Source organism: Caloenas nicobarica, chromosome 2 (assembly GCF_036013445.1).
Source record: "Caloenas nicobarica isolate bCalNic1 chromosome 2, bCalNic1.hap1, whole genome shotgun sequence".
Taxonomy (NCBI): domain Eukaryota; kingdom Metazoa; phylum Chordata; class Aves; order Columbiformes; family Columbidae; genus Caloenas; species Caloenas nicobarica.
This window is the reverse complement of record NC_088246.1, coordinates 145,838,523-145,860,858: the sequence shown is the minus strand read 5'-3', so window position 1 is coordinate 145,860,858 and position 22,336 is coordinate 145,838,523. Positions and strand designations below refer to the sequence as shown.

Here is a 22,336-nt window from a genome sequence, read left to right as displayed (position 1 = left end):
CCTCATCAGCAAGTTTGCTACTACTGATGCTGTGTATGTTTGAGAAGGAATAAGGAAAAAGGAAAAAGTGAACCTAACTGGTGTATGTCTACTAATATATTTGATCTAGAATGAAGTGCAACAGCCTGAATTGCTGCAGGGTATGGCCAAGATTTTGAGACACGTTTTTCTAATTTGGAATGATTATATGGAAATTTAGTTCTTTGTTTAAACTGACAATAACTTAGTTTTTGGTTTACTCTTTTGAGAAGGTACCTCTGGCTTCAATCTAAACATATTTTTTAATCTTGCCACCAAATATTTGTTAGTAATCATAGAAATAATTTTGAATATTTAGTGTTCTTTTCCCATATTCTTTTAAGTTAACATTATTTAACACATTTTTTCTCTGACAAAATTGAAGTCATTTCTATAGACCACATCTTTATTTCAAATAATGCAATGAATAATTCAATGTGATGGAAATGCAGTATACTGACCTTTATAGAAATGATAGTCTTAAACAAAATCTATTCCACATTCACAGCTAAGGCAAATGGAGCTGAATATTCTTTATGGCTTCTGGGAAGAAAGTGCTGCTGTAAAACACTGAATTATTATCTGCTTTATTCAGTGAATTGTCTAACAGGAGATGAACCCATAGGATATATTGACTGTGTCTGGTTTCAATTTTGTTTTGTCTATAAAAAGTCAAAGTTTCCTATGAGCATTATCAGACAAAATAAATAAAGTGAGAGAGATAATTGTTTAATGAACTTGAAGTAACATGATTCAAACAGAATACCCCCACAGATTTTGCCAAAGCTAATAAAACTCTTTTGCACCGTACTTATTATTTTTGAATAAGTATCAACTTTGTAAATTCTTAAGGTAATTTTTAAAACCAATATTGAATTCTGTTTCTTTGTACTCGTGACTGTGTTAGGTTTTGACTCTGTGAATCACCCTGCAATTGGAAATGAGGTGGTGTAGAACCTGGATGTCATCTAGAGTAAATATTACAAAATCGTGTACTTTTGTTTGTGATTCCTGGTTCTAATGCATACAAATGCATTAATGCATACAAAAGAACAACAAATTACTATTTTTTTACATAACGGTTAGGCACTATGTCAGATATTACAAAATTTACTGTGTAGTTATAGGCAGAGGGAATCAGAAAACTCCTTTGCTTCGTCTTACTATATAAATAGGATTAAAACTGTTCATAAGGTTCTATATTGTACCATTTCTTTGCTCTGAAAACAAGTGTTACTGTGTCTACAAGAATAATCTATTCTAAACGCAGTACAAAATGTCATCTGATTATTCCTTGATAAAAAACCTATTTTACTAATTGTCTTTTTAGCAGACTTATTTCAGATCAAACTTTGCCAAAATATTATCTTAATGCAATTTTCAGCAGTAAAAATGTAAATGTTTTCTGTTTGTGAATGATATAATGAAACATTAGAATAATCTGTGCTAGGTGAGTGCAAAGATTTGTATATCCTGTCTGTGGCTAGTTGTGAACAGTTAAGAAAACATATTACGATGAGGCAAGCATATTCTAATAATTCTAATAATGCTGTATTCTCCTGATTTCCATAGAGTGCTAATAGGGAAAATGTAGGAGACTTCTGAAAACTTTTGGAAATTTCTTACTTTTCCTTATTATATTAAGCACTCTTTTGGAAACCTTCTTATTTGCCAGTCATCTCAAAATGTTATGCAAATTTCAAGCAAAAGCAAAATGAATAGTTTTGGAATAAAATATAAAGTTTAAAGAATTAATCCCTCTACTTGGAAACATATAATTAACAAAATATAGAAAGCTAATGAAAACATTGTTTCTCTTAGTCATTTAAAATGCAATTTTGGAACAGTGCTTATGATCCACCGGGTTTCAGAGGGATTAAAAATCTAGTTAACTACAAACACATTCATGAAAGACAGGTGTTCCTTTTCCTAGTAGGCAGATAGCTGAGGATGACTTGGATCACCTCATGTGCTTCGTTGAGTTTAAGTACAAAACTTTAACACAAATAATTCTGGAAGTATTTGCTATAGCAATATGAATGTCGACAGAGTATATATGTACTCAGAAATAAGCACATTTAACAACAGCTGTGCATCTGGAATAGATGACTCCTAATGTTAATTTTTAAAATTTAAAACTATAATCTAAGGCATTCCCAAAATCAAACTCCTTGTCCATTCAAAATGACAAGCAGGATCTAAAGTAAGGTTGAAGGCATCATATCACTTCTGTTAACTAAAATGCTTGAATTACATTACTGAATTTTCATTACTGAACAATTACTGAATTATCTCATGAACAGCAAAATTAAAGAGGTCTGCTTTTCTGGGTATTTTTGTCTGTGTCCCACACAGAAGTCCCATTCTCATTACTAATAATGTCCTGAATCCCAATTATTTTCAGATTCTCTGTGGCATTAGTTTGAGTTCCTTTTTTATGGCCCTCAAATCTCTCCCAGGTGTCTAAGGGTAGCCGTGACAGTCTAAATAAGATATAAACAAGGAGAGCTGTGTAGGAATTAAGTCATCCAAAGTATCTGGAAAAAACAGCGAGCATGTAAGTCTTTCTTTAGGTCTGAAACAGAGGCAGTAAACTGCAGACTAAATACAGGTTGGAAACAGTTGAGTTTGGCATAATAAAATTATCCTTGAAGAAACTGTTCCCAACTCTATGCTTAACAGAAATGTACTGCTCCTCTCTGGTTTAGATCTATGAAAGCTTTGACTGCCTGTTTGTTTGTTTATTTCTTTCTTCCAACCATATTATAGGTTTAATAAAATACACTTCTTTTCCTTAGGAACATTCCTTGCTTCAGAGATATGTTTTCTATTCCACTTACTTCCTTGGTTTTCTTTTCATAAGTGCAAGGAGTTTGTTTAAAAAGAAGTTGCTCCTGAAAAAAAAGAAAAATCTTTCTTAGTCTACGCATTTCTAATCTGAGTTTCAGTATTGTAGCTCCTTATAATAGGATTCAGTTTTTCATAACTAATGTGGTGGCTTTCCTCATATTTTTTATATTCATTTTTATATTCCTTCTGTTCCCTTTTGCTACAACTTCATTTCCTCTGGTCAGGAGAGCAAACCACTTAGTGATAGATTTTCACCTTAGTGTAATAGCACACGCAAAAAGGGAGAAGGAAGTGTAAATGCGAAGAAGAAAAATTATTATTATTTCAGAATAACCATATATAGTGTCTGGAGTTTATATAGAACACATATGGGAACACATAATGTTTAAAAAGCCACATGCATTACACCCTGAATAGGCTGTAATCTAAATAAGATAAGACAAATGTAATTCAATAGAGTCACAGTTCAAAGGGGAGTCCCCTCAGCTTGCCAGCACTGGGAAAAAAGGAGAAAGGATTTCCTGAAAATCTTATTTTAAAGAGAGAGAGAGATAAGATAATAATAATAATATATCTTCTGTGAATAAGAAACCATATAGTCTGCAAAGAAACTTACTTTGGGTGGTATGTAAACACCTATGCTTCAGTTCTGCCTCTGGATTTTAGGGAGGCCAACTGCTTGTTAGGTAGTCACCACAAAGCATATTTTCCCCTCCTCTAAGGCAAGTGGCAATGACCACTGGTGAGAGAGGACGTCAGGGACAAACCACTGACTGGTCTGGTGTGACACTGCCAAAGCTGCCAGAACAGGAGAGACCGTGTGTGACAGTCACAGGGCAGAGAGAAAAGGCAAGGAGATGGAAAGGATAAAGGGAACAGATTGAAAACAGTGAAAGCTACAGAAGAGCATGCCAGCTGTAGACAGGGTTTATGCAGAGGAGGAACAAGCTTTTGTATTTTAGGAAGTGTGTATGAAGCTGAATATGCATGTGAATGCAATTAAAGCAGCAGGTGAGAGATACAGAGATACACCATGGGAAAGCTTGAGGAGCAGGAGTTCACAGTGTAAGACTGATGTGGTCAAAGCAAGAAATCACCAGCATTAACTACAGCTAGTACTTACGGAGACTTATGTAGGAAAACATCTACTTGAGAAAAAGGGGATAATGAAATAATATGCAGGAAAAGAGAAGCCAACTAATAGTATCCTCCCATATTTCAGTTTGAGTCTTCTCTGAGACTCACCACAGACCACTGAATTTCAGTTCTTGCAGACTAAATGCTTTGTTCCTGGGTACCACTTGATGATCTCAAAGCCAAAAGGCAGGCATGCTTATTTGAAACAGAAAGTAGTGTACTCAGTACAGTGTAGCCAAACGTGGTATGTCTTCTTAGCCTCTAGTATCAGTGACCACCAAATGTCTGCTCAGGTAGGCTAGTTAAAATGACTCTTGAGTAGAGTGTAGGAACAGCAACAACAAAATCCCCAGTTTACATTTTTTGATCCAATCATAAACTTTTAAGGTTCTACATTTTTAAAATTAAGTTTCTTTAAAAGTTTGCAGGTGGTATACCTCTGTGTTGCGAATGAAATGTTGGCTGCGATGCCGCTTCACTCAGCTGCTGCACGGCCTCTGGGGAGGCAGGATTCCATCCTCAATAGACCCAACTAGTCAGGGCTGGAGCAAGGGCAATGCAATAAAAAAGAGAGAGGGTTTTAATTTCACTCTTTCCATCTCACATTAGGAGTGACTGAAATGTCATAAAGAGAAGATTGATTTCTTGCCAATGTGTCTCACAGATGCATCTCCCATACTTAAATTCTAGTCCCAAGGAAGTCTCTTAATTTTACCCCTCTTTAAAAAGTATGTGCTTTCTGGAAATGTTCAAACTTATTCTTGAAACTTACACTAGCTCAATCAATGACAGATCAGAGGGTTTAGTTCATGATCAGAGACTGAGAGCAAATGTTGTCTGTTAAATACCATGATGGAGAGTGCAGAGGGAAAGTAGCTTATTGTAATGAATGACAAAAGAAAATATTTGAGATTGGATGCACACTAATCTATTCCAAAATCAGAATTGTTTCATTGCTTATTTCTTTCCTCCATGTGGCAGTCACGCCTTAGTAACAGAGGGTGATTTTTTGTCACAGGCAAGAAAATCATCCAATCTGTTATTTAATTTGATCAGGAAATTTTCACAAGGGTCTTCTAAAACACTCCCAGCACTGCAAGCAAATAAGGAGATTTCCAGTTCCCATTTTTCCTAGCTTAAGAAATATGTGTAAACATAGTCATGTTGAAATAGTTCTTCACAAGTAAAGGTTACAGTTTAAAATAATTTTTATTGTTTAAAGAGAACAAAAATGGAGCTAAGAGTTCTCAGGTATGAACTAATGCTTTATAAAGAAAAATAATTTTAATGTATGGTAAATTAAATTAATTACCTTAAATAAAACCTTTAATGCAATAAAATATTCACTAACATTTAACTAACTTTAAAATCTGGAAGATCCACAAAAATATAGATCTAGGAATACAGTTTTAAAAGTGGTTATACTTTTATTATTATTTTTCCATGTCTGAAAACTGTATTGTTTACTTAAGTGGAAATAAGATCATTTGAATATATGAAATGTGGGGAGAGTTAGGTACCTTAGATATTCTACTGCTGTTTATTTTTCATTCTTAGAAAATAAAGTTACAGTACCCTCTGCTGTGCTTTGGATAGTCTACAGGAATATTCTTAACTCCTGAAGTTAAAGATTTCAAAGCGTCAAAGCATCTATAGATATCTTATATCACTGCAGCAGGATGAGAAACTTTGTGGTAGCAAAAATCTTAGCCAATTTGAACTTTAGTGGACCAAGAATGAAGCAAATAAATGTTATAACTAATGATAACTCACTGACACTGTCCTGTCCAGCAGATATTATATACAGAAGAGGATTTTAAACTAAAAGCCTCCCTTCTTCAGTTGTGACAGAAACTCAACAGCAAAGGAATGGTCCATTTTTTAGAGATTACAACATGAGCTATCATCCACAGCTAACTTGAATTCAGTGTATAATCTAGGCTAATGTAAACTCTTTTTAACCCTTTCTAGTGTGTAGCAAAATTCTGCTTTGACTTAATTGTCTTAGTGATAACTGTGATCAACACCATATGAAATGTGTTATAGAATATGACTATGTCCAGTATTCTTACTGATGGATATGCAAATACAGCATCATACCATTAATATCATGCAATTGGAAAGCAGTTTTCAACTGACAACCTCAACTGTCCTGTCAAATATCAGTTGAACTGCATGACACTCCTACGTGCTATGTATTAGTAGACTCATTTTAGAGATACTCAAACCAGATCACAGAAAGCTATGACCAGTAATTAGAATATATAGGTAAAATGTAATGATGGTTTTATTAATGTATCGTGATTCTACCAATTACAATAATTACATCCAGTTATTTTGCCAACTTTTTTCTAGGGTTTTGGTAGTCCATCAGGCGAACATTGGCTGGGAAATGAATTTATCTTTGCAATAACAAGTCAGAGGCAATATTCTCTAAGAATTGAATTAATGGACTGGGAAGGAAACCGGGCATATTCACAGTATGACAGATTTCACATAGGAAATGAAAAGCAGAATTACAGGTAAGACTCTATTGAAATTCTTTTGAGTCTGCTCAATGGTAAATATTTTTCATTGTTTGCTTGTTAAATATGAGATAAATATGATACTGATTTTCATTGAAAGTGAATAAAGAAGGTAAAAATAAAAAAGTGATTTCTCATTGTTGAAGGTTAGAGTAAAAATAATATATCTGAGAACAAGGGATGATCTACTAATTATTCTGGCAGGTAGAACTGCTACAAGAACGTATAACTTTTAGCATATCTGAAACCATCAGAACTCAAAACTGAATAGAAAAGAATATGGACTCTTCATTACAACTTGAAGGATTTCTACCTCAGAAGCATGAAACTGAAACAGTGGACGTAGGAAGAAAAGAAAAAATGTTAATACATTTGATATTTCCAGACTAAAATTTCAGTGTAAATGAACAGGAAAAATAGAATGTTTGATCTTATTCTGAGGAGATAAAACACACACCAAATTGTCAGGTTCTGGATAACCTTGATTAATCAGCAGCATGCCATTTATTATAGTTTGAAAAAGACATATAAAATCAAAATCTTTTTCAATAATATTTTTCTCCTTTGTAAGAGTAGGAAACTTAAATCTGCTTATCATAAAAAGAAAAAAAAAAAGAAACCATGGAGACACAAGAGATATGGCTGACTTAAGTGCTTTAATTTTTTTTTCTAATCATTGCTTAATCTGAACAGACAGAACGATGCTGAAGGAAGAATCTGAAACCCAGAAAAATGTCCTAAAATATTTGTTACAGCACATCTAGTTAGCATAAGACTTAGGAGAGAAACCAATATATTGTGAAACCAAACATTTAAGTCATCGCATGTGGAAGTAGGTTGGTATTCAGATTTTAAAATTCAAGTAACTTGATTCTGAGAAATGTTGATTACCTCCCTTTCCCTTGGGTCTGCAGAGAAATATAAGCAAGAGCAATTTGGTCTTTTTGCAGATAGGACTCTGCCCAGGTAGGACACAAAGTAGTGCCCGTGTTCCCTGTTGTCTCTCCAGCTGCCTGGGAACTATGCTGGGCACTGTGACCTGAGACTACTTCAGGTGCTAAATACCAACATGGGCCTAAAAAATTGTGTGCAGTTGCCTATGCACACTGAAGCGATTCCCCTTTTCCTGGTACAGTTTTAGGCTGATCCAAGTAGTGCTTTCCCAGGCAATTTCTGAACACAACTGTGGGATCCCATGGAGCAGGGACTTTTTCCAATATGCCCAGTGAGCAAGGCAATGTTAGTTTTTTGAGCTAAAAAGTCTAGCCATACAGACATGAATAGTGGTATACAACTATACTTTGAAGGCCAAAGAGCAAGCCCTAGCCCAAGATTTAAACTTTACCCAAATTTTGATATGTTCTTTGTCATTTGTAATAAATTTTGCCTCAAAGAAAGAGCCTTTAAAGGACTTGGGCATAAGATTTGCTTCCCTGCCTTGGCTGATAACACAGGCACTTGGAGACTTCTTAAGTAGATTAGATTTAATATTTTGAGGGACAGCAGAGTAGCCCTGGAAAATCATCCTGAATCAGTCTAAGTCTCCAGGATGTCTATATGAAAAGAGAAATATTTAGGAAAGGAAAGTAAACCTGCTTTCATTAGAAGAAAGGGAGATCTTTTAGTGATATAAACCATATTTTATGAACATGGAAATATTGTGAAAACTGATCCATTAAAATTCTTCTTGCTGAATAAGAAAAACAAAAGAGATGTTCAAAAAGTTTCAAAAGTGAGTAAATTAATTCAGAAAGTGTGTACAGGCCTCAAAAATACAATATTGAGTAACAGGGATAAATTCTGCTCTCCATGTTCAAGTCATTTTCCGCAAAAATTAAAAGAAGTTTTACTTGAGACTAATGAATGCAATTTTGATTCCTGTCATACTCCATAGTCCAATTAAAGGCCAGAATGAGCTCTACTCATGCTGTCTGTGTGGTCTCCTTACAGTAAAACTGAAGTTCCTCTGTCCAGGGGACAAGGAAGTGGTTCCATTCACATTATTTTGGAATAAACAGAGAGGGAAACATGAAGAGGTAAAAAGGCTCTGTCTTTGTTGGCCCTTTGGGTTTCAGATTAATTCCTCAATTATTTTTACTCAAACATAACTGAATATTTAAAGAAAATAACTGAGTGACAATTCTGGAAATAATGAAGTGTAAACCACATGCAAATCTAAATTGTTTTTCATGCTTCACAAATACACTAGTGCCTAATTCAGAAAGATGTATGTTCAACAGACATTTTGCAAAAAAAATTATGTTGTGCTCTCTTAGGAATTATTACAAGAATGCATCCTATGACATAAAAACTCTTTATTTTGCTTGCCAGCATCACTATCTGTGATAGAAGCGACTCCAGAAGGCAGGCCAAATAAAAGTCTGATTATTGAGTCCTAAACAGCTGGCCTCCCTTCAGAGAATGCTGTTTTCTCTTTATCTAAGGAACTGCCATTAAGAATTTAAATGATTCCTCTGAAGCTGAAAACCACAGTTCCCAACCTCCTGCTCGCAGTGCCTTTTCTTCACCACTGTCAGGCATTTGCCATGTTTCCATTCAGTACCTCAAACATACAACACCATACCTGGTGTTGCCATTCATTTTAAATAATTTTGCCAAACAAACTAAGAGCTTGTTTTGGAAGCTGTTAGGATTTTATGCGAGCGACCCACATTAAATGTTGTTTCTTCAACTGTTTGCAAAAATAAGTAATTGCAGGTTGATCACGCCCTACATTAGTTTCAAAAAATACAATTTCACTAATAAATAATAACCAGTAAAGAGACAAGATTTCAAGCTGGCCTGAGCAGTAGATCAAGGATATCTGAAATAGAGAAAGGGTATTGAAATGAAAGGTAAAGCTCAAGAAGTGGAACAACTTCCATTTATGGTAAGGCAATATCTTATACATTTGGAAGACACAAAAAAAAAAGTTTCCAGGTTTCACCTTTGAATATGGTAAATTTAAAAAGAGAAAAAAGCAAATACCAGGAAGTGACAAAATGTATCTGAGAAAATATGGAAAATCGTTTTATCCTGTTTTTCCAAAATCCAGCCCCAACATTATGCAAAGTACAATTCAGTCTGGATAACTCCCAACTGGTGATTTCAGAAGGGTTCTGTTTTTTCTCCGGGCTGTTTGTATTCTCTTTACTACTTTTTATTAGCCTAAAGAATCTATGATTAAAAAGAGTAATGCTGAACACATGTATGTTAAAAATATACTTGTTTCTCTTTCAAAATGAGACAGCTCCAAAAGGCTTTCTGGGAATACAGAATAAAACCTATTTATCCCAGATGATGACTGCATAGAAGAAAGCTGAGATGCGAAGGTGGATACTGATGCAGTAAATGTATAATGATAAACGATAATTGAAAGAGGAAAATCAGTGTTGCACCACATGTGAAACCTTCAATAACATGGAAGTATCAAACATCCTTAGGCTTCTTATCTACACAAAATTACTACACAGAGGGCTGCCTGTAAATAAGATGAAAACTATCTCTGCCAGTCTCTTTGCAAGTCTTATACTGTGGCAAGTAAAATCTCCAGAGTAAGAAGAGTCAGATCTTGCACACTCCATTTAGTGCAGTGTTTCTTAATTTAAGTTAAATGAATTATTTATAGAACTATAAAAATATAAGTTGAAACAGACTGCCAAAAGACACATTGTCATTTCCTATGCAGACTCTACCTAGCACACTCTTGATAGTCTGCTGACATTATTTGATGTTCTTAGGAGCTGTACAGATATGACATACTGATACTCTGTCCCGTGTCCTCAGACTCTCCAGAACTAAACAGGAAAATTAACCATGTGTTGGAATTTCAGGTACCATATTTCATAATCCTACATATTATTTAATGAAAGTAGATATATTGGTGCTGGATTTTGAGCAGCAGCCATTTCAGCCTGTACACACATCTGTTTGTGTGATTCATGATACAGGAGCAGCACTTCCAAACAAGGCATGGGATAGAGAATGGGGGAAATATAATTTAATTGGCTGATCTGTTTGTACCTCAGAACCCTTAGAAAGGCTGGATATACCCTCACCTCCCTATGACAATAAACTCCAATATTTAGTCATTCTTCTATTGGGAAAAGCTTTCCATTGCTGCAATGACACACTACCTTTGGTCCTATCCATGGCAGAATATTATTAAATGATGAGGTAGTGCTGCTGAGGTGATCAAGACTCTGGGTGAAAACTGATGACAGACAGAAAGCATCCTAACTTCTGTGAGTGTATTACGTGCTTAAGCTGATGGTTGACCTTTGATAGTAAAAATTAAGGAGAACAGTCTTTATATTGGAATCACCATGATAAACAGATTAGGAAATCCTATGAGAAAACGAAAGAGAGCAGAGAGAAGGGCAACGAAGCTCGTGAGGGGTCTGCAGAACAAGTCTTATGAGGAGCAGCTGAGAGAACTGGGGCTGTTCAGCCTGGAGAAAAGGAAGCTGAGGGGAGACCTGATCACTGTCTGCAACTACCTGAAAGGAGGTTGTAGCGTGGAGGGTGTTGGTCTCTTCTCCCAAGTAGCAAGTGATAGGATGAGAGGAAATGGCCTCAAGTTGCACCAGGGAAGGTTTCAGATGGGATATTAAGGAAAATTTCTTCACAAAAAGGGTTGTGAATCACTGGAACAGGCTGCCCAGGGAAGTAGTGGACTCACTATCCCTGGAGGTATTTAAAAGGCATATAGATGGGGTCTTAGGGACGTGGTTTAGTACTTGAGTTAGGCTACGGTTGAACTTGGTGATCCTGAGGATCTCTTCCAACCAAAATGATTCTATGATACATTATTAGTGGGAAAAGCAAGAAAAAAATTGACAGGAGAATATCAGTTAAGAAGAGAAGAATCAGATTTTTGGGTCTTCAGAGGGCAGAAGTTGATGGAATTCATTGCAAACAGGAAGGAGAGTCACTGAATTTTTTAAAATCACTTCAAACCACTGACATTGTCCTGTGAGTCATACAAATCTAGGTAGCACAGTTTCCAAGCTCTGCAAAATGCTATTTCTCTCCAGGCTTTACTTTGGAAAATTGTATCAGTTGTTGAATGTACAATGATAGAATCATAGAATGGTTTGGGTTGGAAGGGACATTCAATGGTTATCTAGTCCAAGCACCCTGCAATGAGCAGGAACATCTTCAACTAGATCAGGTTGCTCAGAGCCCCGTCCAGCCTGGCCTGGAATGTTTCCAGGGATGGGGCATCTACCACCTCTCTGGGCAACCTGGGCCAGTGTTTCACCACCCTTATTGTAAAAAATTTCTTCCTTAAATCTAGTCTAAATTTAGACTCTTTTAGTTCATAACCATTACCCCTTGTACTATTGCAACAGGCGCTGCTAAAATTTTGTACTATTTTTCTCATAAGCCCCTTTAAGTATTGAAAGGTCACAATAAGTTCTCCCCAGAGTATTGGATTTTTTAGCTCTTGTATGTATAAGAGTTTGTATATTTAGTTTCAAGAATAGTATTATTCCTCTCTATTTTCTTAGGCAAACATGGTAGGTAACCCAGAGCCAAAGGCCTTGATGTAATGTTAATCTTTGATTTTTTTAAGGTGGAGTCTATTGATTTATTTAATCACCATTGTTGAACTAATGTTGGAATTCGTTACAAATTTCCTCATATAATATTTCTTCCTGTAAAGTAGAGAAACAATATTTTTTCTACAGTCTTTTAAATTGTACTAATGAAAATGATGTAATAGGTAAAAGGAAGTATTATTTGTGAGTGTGTCTTTTATGGGGAAAGCTGGTTTTGTGTATCTGTCATTTAAAAATATATTCCACGGACTATTGCTGTTTCAGTGGCAGGACATTAGCAGGCCGTTGTCCCATTCCTCAGTGTACAAAACCTTATTTTTATTTTTGGTGTGGTTCTTTGTTATTCCTCGGGCTTTTCAGTGATGCATTTCTTTTCTTGTGTCCCTTTAGTAGCTTAGGTAAAACAGGCAATCAGCCTGACTGCGTTATTTGTATTACAGTAAACCTTCAAAGGGACTGTTCTTAGATGGGGACAGAAAAGTGCAGTGGAGAACACATAGGAAATCGGTAGCAAAGCAAGAAAATAAACTCAGATCCTCTGAGACCCAGTCCTGTGCCCACACTCCTGCACTTTTCTTGCCAAATATGAAAAGTACAGAATAACTCAAAAAACAGACATGATGCAAAAATTTAAACACATAGTAATTTACTTTTCTTTGGAAGGTTGAAATTTAATTTACAAGTCTACTTCAGAGGAAATATCCATGCAAAATCCTATTAATGGACAGAATGATATCTGTGGTATGCATACTTTCCATGATTTGAAAATATATTTAATTTTTTTTCACCAAACAATGGTATAAAATGGATAATATGGAAAAAAGATTTTATGTCTCTATGTATATATAAATATCTGGCTGAAATAACTTTATTCTACATAAGAACACTGTCAGTCCAATAATATTCCATAAAGTCTAAGTACTGGAAATGCAGGGAGTCAATCTGATGCCCATTAAGCAGAAGTCTTTCTGGAACCAGGCCAGTGCTGCTATACTATATCAGTGACTAAAGCTCACTGGCAGTCCATATGCTATCTCCAAATGTAAGCAGAAATGAAATATAATATTTTCTCTGACTAACTGGGGATTGGTGCAAAAATACTTACGGAGTTTATAAATAATAAAATGTAACTTAATCCACATAAATCCCAGTGTATACTATCCATCCACAGCTGATAATTTCCCACCTCTAACTACATAAAGCTCATTTGTAGTTCACTATCCAATAGTCACAGCAATCCTGAAGCAGGAACAGAGGGTTTCTTTATCTATGTTATGGAATATAATGAGAATGCATATATACTGAATACTGTAAAGGAGCACTGAGTAGAGAAGGGGAAGTGAATAGCGAGAGAGAATGATGGCAATGGATAGAAGCGGGATGATGTGCAGTTCCTGAGGTGGGTACGAGAGGGCTCTGTATTGTATTCCCTTCAAGAAGCAAGACAACAGGTTCAATTTAGCAAAATGGGCCCTGCGTGACGTGATATGTAATTCTTCGTTGTCCCTCTGAAACTTCACGACTGGCAGCTCTGCAAAATCTAGTGACTGCCATGTTTGTGTGAAAAAGAGCACAGGCTGCAGCCATGAAACTAGAGCTCTACCATTAACTGCCTTAGTCTTAAACAGTTCCATGTAAAATGAATGCTGCTATCAGTCTTCAGACCCTTTTGATAAAGAGCATCTACATGCTCAGAGGACTTTGAGGACCATAAACCTCCTCATCTTTCTAAACCAATTGATCACAGGCATGAACTGCAGTTTAGATAATACGAAAAGCTCTTTTTTTAGAGAAGTCAAATACTAATTCATATATGCAAAGTCAGCCCAGAAATGATACAATTTATCAAACAGTATCCGTTAATATACACCATTAAAAGCCTCTAACATTACCTTTTGTGTTTTGTTTTGATCACAAATAACACTAGAGTTCTTTAATGCAGTAATATCTAGGATGTGGAGGGAAGCTAACAGAGGTGTTCAATAAATTCTAGGAAATTCTTTACTTGAGGTTTTAGAAAAGTACTGGCATACAAGATTTACAAGGTAGGCAGGTTGCACAGCACTCTTGGTTGCACAGCAGCCTCACTTTCCAGGAGGAAAGCAAAGCCTCCAATGTGAGTTACTTAGAACACATCTGGTACAGGAATGACCTAACCATTTTTTTGCATCCATTTGTTCATCTATAAAAAGTAGATATCTATTCATTTATTTTCATTATTAGATCTTTTAAGCCATCTCTAAATTGGTGCTCTCTTCAGTCTTACTTTTCTCTATTCTTTTCCAACTGGATAATTTTCAATTGCCTTCTCCAGATTGATATATTTCCTTCACCAAAACTGGATAACTCTTCTCAATACATTCCTTTTCATGTACCCACATTCCAGCATTTTTTACAGGGTATTGATAAGAAACTTTCAATAATTAATTTTGATTGTGCTCTTAAGTTTCTAGAAGATTTTCTTTCCTTTGGTGTTTAAGGGCTTTTCAAACACATAGCTGGAGAGAAGCTTGTTTTCCAATAAGTTCCACCAAAGTTATCACTATGGGATGTAGTGGGCATGTCACTGTCTCCTCCTCCAGACTTCTAGATTCATTTTTTAAGAGAAAGGAAATATATGAGTAAGAAAAGAAGTATCTTATTTTCCCATAAAGCTTATCTACAATAAAATAAACACATCAATTCAAACTACTGAAAAAAAAATGGTTTGTAGCAATCTACTAGACTTAAACATCATTTGGGAATTAATGAATTTAAGTTCTTGTTCACAAATCAGACATGGTTTCCTACAGGTAGGTGAGGTAAAGATTTTCAGTGCTAACATTAAAGCCGTTGGGCCCTAGGAACAGAGTTGTGGAACCCTCGCTGAGACACTCGATTCTCTGTGCATGCCTGGGGAGAGATAAGCTCCTTAGACAGAAGCCAAATCAGGCAGCAGATAGCTGCCTGGAGTTAACCATTAGGAAATTCTGAAAATAGTAAGGAATCCATTTATATCCACTGACGGTTCACAGCCCACAGCCTGAAGTAAGACAATGTCCTGTCTTAGGAAAGAAACAAAAGACGGTGGGTTAATGCATTCATTTGCCAGAGGGGATCCAGACCACAGTGATTGCTTCCCAAGAGAAAGCAGCAATCCCTGCTCCAGGGGAACACGCTCCTCGATGAAGCTCTGATACTGTGCAGGGAGGAATTCACTGCTGAGTGAATATGTACTGGCTCATTTCTCAAGGAGGTGTGAGAGGGAATTCTAAGATTATGCTCCCTGCTCTATGGATTTCATCTCATTTTTAATTAAATACACTTTGATTAAATTATACAAATATGTTATGAAGCAGTGAGGACTATCTCTGAACTCTGAACACTATACAAACAATTCTTCTTCAGACTTACACTTGTACTTGCAGTAAGACACATGTTACTGGTTATGGCACCATTGTGAAGGAAGCTTTGTGGTTTTAAACCTTTCTTTTGCTGAGTGAATAGAAACCACAATTCCTATGTGGAAAGTAACCAGTCAGATAAGTTGTTACATGAGAAGAGGAGAGTAACAACTGGTGATAGCTCAACTGCTTATGACCTGGTGAGGATCTCTACAGAAAAACAAACAAGTATACAAACAAACAAACAAACAAACCCACTTGTGTGAGAACAATATCACGCAAAGCAAGAACAGTATAGTGAAATCCCCGCTGAGGGCTGCTGCACAGTCATACAAATCTGAGACCACTCTTTAATGCATTCAAGTATTGGCAGAAAAAATATCCATGGAAACTCATTAGTGATCTTTTTACCTATTGGAGATTTCACCAGCTATTCCCCAGCTATCAGGGAGAGGTAGAGCATGACAGGGCATCTAGGAGAAAGCGGCACAGGCTTTCATAAGATAATGGCCATTTTTTTGGTTCTCCAATGTAAAATGACTACTCATATCTTGTTGGTATTATCTTTATAAGCAATCTATGTTGTTATCCTTCTTGGACAGTGTTGCTTTCTTTTAAGCCTCTGTTGCTTTATACCACCTCTACATATTTGTATTAAGAAAGAATGTCAAACAAGCACTTTAACAAAGTTTATAAAATCCTGGTGTGAATGGACCTCACTGTCCTAAGGTAAGAGCTCCCACTTTTGCCAGTAACAACACAAGAAGAGCTATGTTTCTTTAGTTTACTTCTGTCAAAGCATTTACACGGAGCTTAAACCTACAGATGTTTGTATTAGGGTAGAATTTAGCAGAGAAACCAGCAACATCTCTTCTTTGTCTCCACTGGGCTTTGACATGAAACAGTTCCTGGATAAAAAAACCTTATGAAGTTGAGACACTGACACATATTTGACACCCATGAGGATTTTTTTTATATCAAAACTATTGTGTGTAGGATATCCAGACGTCACCAAGATCAGGTTCCATTTATAGTCAGGCTATCCATCCCAGGGATATAAGTGATGTGATATTTGGCTCTATTTCTGTAAAAAACTGAATAACAAAATAACTAATTTTAAATGTTATGATAATTTTCTTAATCAGCAGCTGAGTATTCTTTTCAATGTTAAAATTTACTTAATCTTTGTATAACATTGTAAGTGTTAAAAATCTCTAAAAGTTACAATGATTATCCGAATGTAGATCAGCATAGTGAAAATTTGTGTACAAAATATAAGAGGTATGTGTAAGGATATGACGAAAGTTATAGATACAGCATCACAGTGTGAACATTTAGACTTTCATTAATATTTGCTAATCACTGATACTTTGATGATTCAGAATTGTAACATAGGCAATCTGGACATCCATAAATCCATGGGTCCAGATGGGATGCACCCGTGGGTGCTGAGGGAGCTGGCTGAAGTCATTGCTGGACCACTCTCCATCATCTTTGCCAAGTCTTGGGAAATTGGGAGAGGTGCCTGAGGACTGGAGGAAAGCAAATGTCACTCCGGTCTTCAAAAAGGGCAAGAAGGAGGATCCAGGCAACTATAGACCAGTCAGCCTCACCTCCATCCCTGGGAAGGTGATGGAACACCTTATCCTTGGTGCCATCTTAAGACATATCAAGGATAAGAGGGTCATCAGGAGCAGTCAACATGGCTTCACCAAGGGGAAGTCATGCTTGACCAACCTCATAGCCTTTTATGAAGACATAACAAGGTGGATTGATGATGGCAGAGCGGTGGATGTGGTCTACCTTGACTTCAGTAAAGCATTTGACACCGTCTCCCACAGCATCCTCATGGCTAAACTGAGGAAGTGTGGACTGGATGATCAGGTAGTGAGGTGGACCGCGAACTGGCTGAAGGAAAGAAACCAGAAAGTCATGGTCAATGGGGCGGAGTCTGGTTGGAGGCCTGTATCTAGTGGAGTGCCTCAAGGGTCAGTACTGGGACCAGTATTATTCAATATATTCATCAACGACTTGGATGAGGGAATTGAGTGTACTATCAGCAAGTTTGCTGATGACACCAAGCTGGGAGGAGTGGCTGACACGCCAGAGGGCTGTGCTGCCATCCAGCGAGATCTGGACAGGCTGGAGAGTTGGGCAGGGAAAAATTTAATGAAATGTAACAAGGGAAAATGTAGAGTCTTACATCTGGGCAGGAACAACCCCAGGTTCCAGTACAGGTTGGGGAATGACCTATTAGAGAGCAGTGTAGGGCAAAGGGACCTGGGGGTCCTGATGTACAGCAGGATGACCATGAGCCAGCACTGTGCCCTTGTGGCCAAGAAGGCCAATGGCATCCTGGGGTGTATTAGAAGGGGGGTGGTCAGTAGGTCGAGAGAGGTTCTCCTTCCCCTCTACTCTGCCCTGGTGAGACCTCATCTGGAATATTGTGTCCAGTTCTGGTCCCCTCAGTTCAAGAAGGACAGGGAACTGCTGGAGAGAGTCCAGCGCAGGGCCACGAAGATGATTAAGGGAGTGGAGCATCTCCCTTATGAGGAAAGGCTGAGGGAGCTGGGTCTCTTTAGCTTGGAGAAGAGGAGACTGAGGGATGACTTCATTAATGTTTATAAATATATAAAGGGTGGGTGTCACGAGGATGGAGCCAGGCTCTTCTCGGTGACAACCAACAGTAAGACAAAGGGTAATGAGTTCAAGCTGGAACACAAGAGGTTCCACTTAAATTTGAGAAGAAACTTCTTCTCAGTGAGGGTGACGGAACACTGGAACAGGCTGCCCAGGGAGCTTGTGGAGTCTCCTTCTCTGGAGATATTCAAAACCTGCCTGGATGCCTTCCTGTGTAACCTCATCTAGGTGCTCCTGCTCTGGCAGGGGGATTGGACTAGATGATCTTTTGAGGTCCCTTCTGATCCCTAACATTTTGTGATTCTGTGATTCTGTGATAATGAATCTATAAGTTTAAGGGTGCAAACAGTAAAGGACTGTGAGAGACTAATGTAAAAGTAAAATGTGGAATGAGAAAAAAAATCTCATTAAAATTTAGAATTACAAAATATCTCTGTATTAGAACAGTTTCTTTAATGCATATTCTGCAATTCTATAATTCTCCTCACTATTACCTGTGAATGCTGGGAAGCAGAGTACGTTTTCAGGGTCCAAATTCAGGTTCAGCTCAAGATGTTTGACTTCGACATTATTCTTGTCATAACCCTGATCAAAACTGAAGAAATTGGCACTTGCAAATGCCAGTCCAGAAAACACTGACATGTGAATACCAAGAATGAGATGTGTCTCTTATTTCAGTTAGAAAAAATGTATTCTTCCTGTGAGTGACCAAGATCTTCATCAAAGTGAACTTGACCACCAAAGGTTTACGATACTATAACGAATTCATTTAGCATTAGTGCCAATATCTTCAGATTAAAAAAAATATAATAATGCTGCTTAGAAAATTTTCTGAAATGTCCACAATTTTCACCATTTGCCAAAAATCCAAACTCAAGTTCTCCACAATGCAGAAGCAAAGAAGAACGGGACCTGGAGGCCTCCTCTGTGCAGTTTCTCTCAAAGAGATGTGCGCTCTCTGTGCCCACATAGCTGTTGACTCTCTGCCCACTCTCTGAGCTAAACAGAAGCTCAGTAGACCTGTCAATGTGGCGTCAAGCCCATGCTAATACATCCTGCCCTTGAGTAGGCTCCGTGTTGTGCTTATTGCAACAGCACAGCTTCCAGCCAGGACAGAGTGTGGGCAGAATGAGCTCATGTCTGCTCAGAGACCTGACAGAGCAAGCTTTCATCTGCCTGCAAAAACACATGCAGAAATTCTTTGAGTGACCCTCATTTAACCTAGTATGTTTGTGGTTAAAGTCTCTGAAGTTCGTTACCAACTGCCCAGCCAACCAACTCCAGGGTTTGTTTTTTTCCCCTTTTATCATTAACAGGGCTACTGGGAAGTGTTTCTAGAGTCTGATTCTGAAAACACTTTCCACACTGATTCACTATATTTTCAGGATAATACCAGCAAAGTGGTGTGATATTTTCTGTGAGATCGCTTCTTTGATGAGTCTAAAAGTCAAGAGTACCTGTGAGGCTTGGAGAGAATTTGGGAAAGGGATCATCACAGATTTTTCTAGAGTAATTCATTGCATCAGTCTTCAAGAGCTTGTTGTTGTTTTTTGATGTGGTTTTTTGGTTGGTTGTTTTGTTTTGTTTTGTTTTTTCCCTGTCAAATGGAAACTTACTTGATTTTCTCTGTCTCTCTCTAAAGTAATGGAAAAAAAAAAAGTTATATTATTCATTATTTGGTCCACAGCAGCAATGCAGCAGATCAGAGCACAAAGCAGAGGTATACATCATGTCTAAAGAACTACTAATTTACGTAAACCTACAAAAAATATCAGCTTTGAACATCAGAGAACAGAAGTATTGTGGTATCTGATGCAGTGTACTTTCTGTTGTTTGATTGGTCTACAAAGTTTAAATAAACCTTTACTATAGTGGAAGAAAGAGATACTCAATAACAACAGAAGCCTAATTAGAAAAAGACGAATGAGTGTGTGATGCCATACAGAGTCTAGTCTCCATTCTTCTGGTTCATCAGATACTAGAGGCTGGTGTGTTTCCAATTTTAAATCAGTGCTGGAACAGCTCACCACACCTGACCCAGTGCACGTGCACCGTCTGTGTTCTATTTTCTTTTATTTAGCATTATAATTCAGTTGCACTGAAGTGAAACCTCTTTGTACCAGTCTCAATGCCATTTGAACCAAAGAAGTAATTACTGTGAATCACAGCTCTTATAAGGTCATGACCTGGGTTTTTAGAGGAAAAGAAAACGTGTAAGACATGCTGATCCCTGTTAGCCTGGTCAGTGTGGCACCGGCAAAGAACTTGGATCATAAATGGGTGACAGTCAGTGAACCTTTCACTCATATGTGACTGTTTGTGGGCCACAAATGACGCCAAGGGAGTTGAAATATGTTTTAACAGTTCTGTTTATATTTTTCTACAGAGGTCTTAGTGCCACATAACTCATTTTGGCATTTTTTAAACTTAATTTTGCATTAAGAAAACCAAGCAAACACTGAAGCCAATATTTATTTTTCAAATAATTACAAACACTTCACAGAACTCTCTGTGCATCAGTCACTTTTAAAATTTGTTGCCTTTTCGTAGATAGTAGCCCTTAAAATGAAAGCCTAACCTTTGTATGATAATGGAGACAAAGGGCAGAGGATGAGCCCAGCATGTGGTACAATACAGCCACTAATGAGTAAAAGGATCAAGCCAGACCTGTTGCATATTATCCAGGCTGGAGGTGGGACATGCTTGAGTTATATAAGTATTTTCGTTCTACATCCTATTTTCAATATCATAAACCTTTAATCAAAAACTAGGTGTCATATTGTTGGTGTGAATGATACCATATGAATAGGAGTAGCCTTTCCTTTCTCTTCCCCACCTTGGTCTTCTTCTCCTTCCCCTCCTCTTGTTTTTCAGGTTTTTTTGAAGTGTACTTACGTCCTCATTCAGCAATGCACTTAGGCATTTTTATTTTATTTTGAGCACACACTAAGTACTTTGCTGAGGCGGGGCCACCAGAGCTCTCACTGAAGGTCAAGTCACTCTTATTTTATTACCATCATACACTCTTTCAGATAAAATAAAAATGTAAAAAAACCCACCAAACAACTATGTATTATTGTCAGAAAGAGACCATGACAATTACATTGTCATTAATGCTACCTTATATTGTTTCTGTACTAGGAAATGATTGCATTTCCTGTCATCTCCCCAAAGTGATTCTTCAACATCCCTTACTGTTCACTGATGTCTTGAGTCTGAGTTCACAGCCACCAGATCAAGCCTCATTAATCTAATTAGTAGCAAATAATAAATTGTGAATTGTCCTATTCATCAGGACTGAACAAATTCAAACATAGGTAAGTGAATGGAAATCCCGATTAACATTTTGCTTTGAAAATAATATCCCCCCAAAACGTCCCTACATTTTCCTCTGGGATTCACCCAGCAGGAAGCACACATCTCTTGACATGAATCCCATCATAAATCTTGAAAATCCCATGCAGAACACAAAATATTTATTTTAATGCGTTATTCATTAAGTTATTTCTTTAAATCCCGGTCTGTTGGCAGCTGCAAACTCATTCCATTCCAGCCACATTAGAGTAATGCTGTAGTATGATTTGAGAGGGTCATTAGGTCATTAACACTGGAAATAGTTCAAAACCAGAATCTGACAATGCCCAAATGAGCACAATTATGAAAGAAGATTGTACCGCTAGCACAGAATGAAGTATAAACCATCAAAAAATTGATGAAAAATTAATTGCTGACTATTTCCGCTTCTATCAATAGTGACCGTTTTCCTTATGTTCAAGCTCTTCATAAGGAGAAAAAAAAAATAGATGTTTTAAAGATACCTTACACTGTTTACTAACTATTGTGCCAGTGGAAATATGGGGAAAAAGGTTATTCAATCTACATATTATGTCCAATTCAGTATTTAAATAATTTCTTAATGGTGGTTACAGGTTACATCTCATACAACATTCAGTGTGAGAAAAACAAAGTTCAGTACTCATATTGCAAGTCAGGGATTCTGTGAGCTAGTGCGCCTCTTATTGCTTTTTTTAGCCAACAACCTTAGTTATTTCACACAACTTCAAACAATATACACCTGTGTGAAGCAGGCATGATTCTTATACAGAATGACAGCATTTTACTTTCTCTGTGGAAAAACGTAAACGTTTCCATAAAATGAATCACAAGAGCTGTTTCCTTATAAGAGGTATTTCAGCCTCAGTGGCATTTTTGTAACAGG

General features: G+C 37.1%; 1 protein-coding gene across 1 annotated transcript in view; it reads left to right on the top strand.

Annotated features, from left to right (window-relative positions):
• ANGPT1 (angiopoietin 1) overlaps positions 1-22,336 on the top strand; it is a 165,105-nt gene that overhangs the window by 121,857 nt on the left and 20,912 nt on the right. Inside the window, exon 7 of the mRNA XM_065628102.1 lies at positions 6,361-6,527. Within this exon, the coding sequence (XP_065484174.1) occupies positions 6,361-6,527 (167 nt within the window). The remainder of the gene's footprint in view (positions 1-6,360; positions 6,528-22,336) is intronic.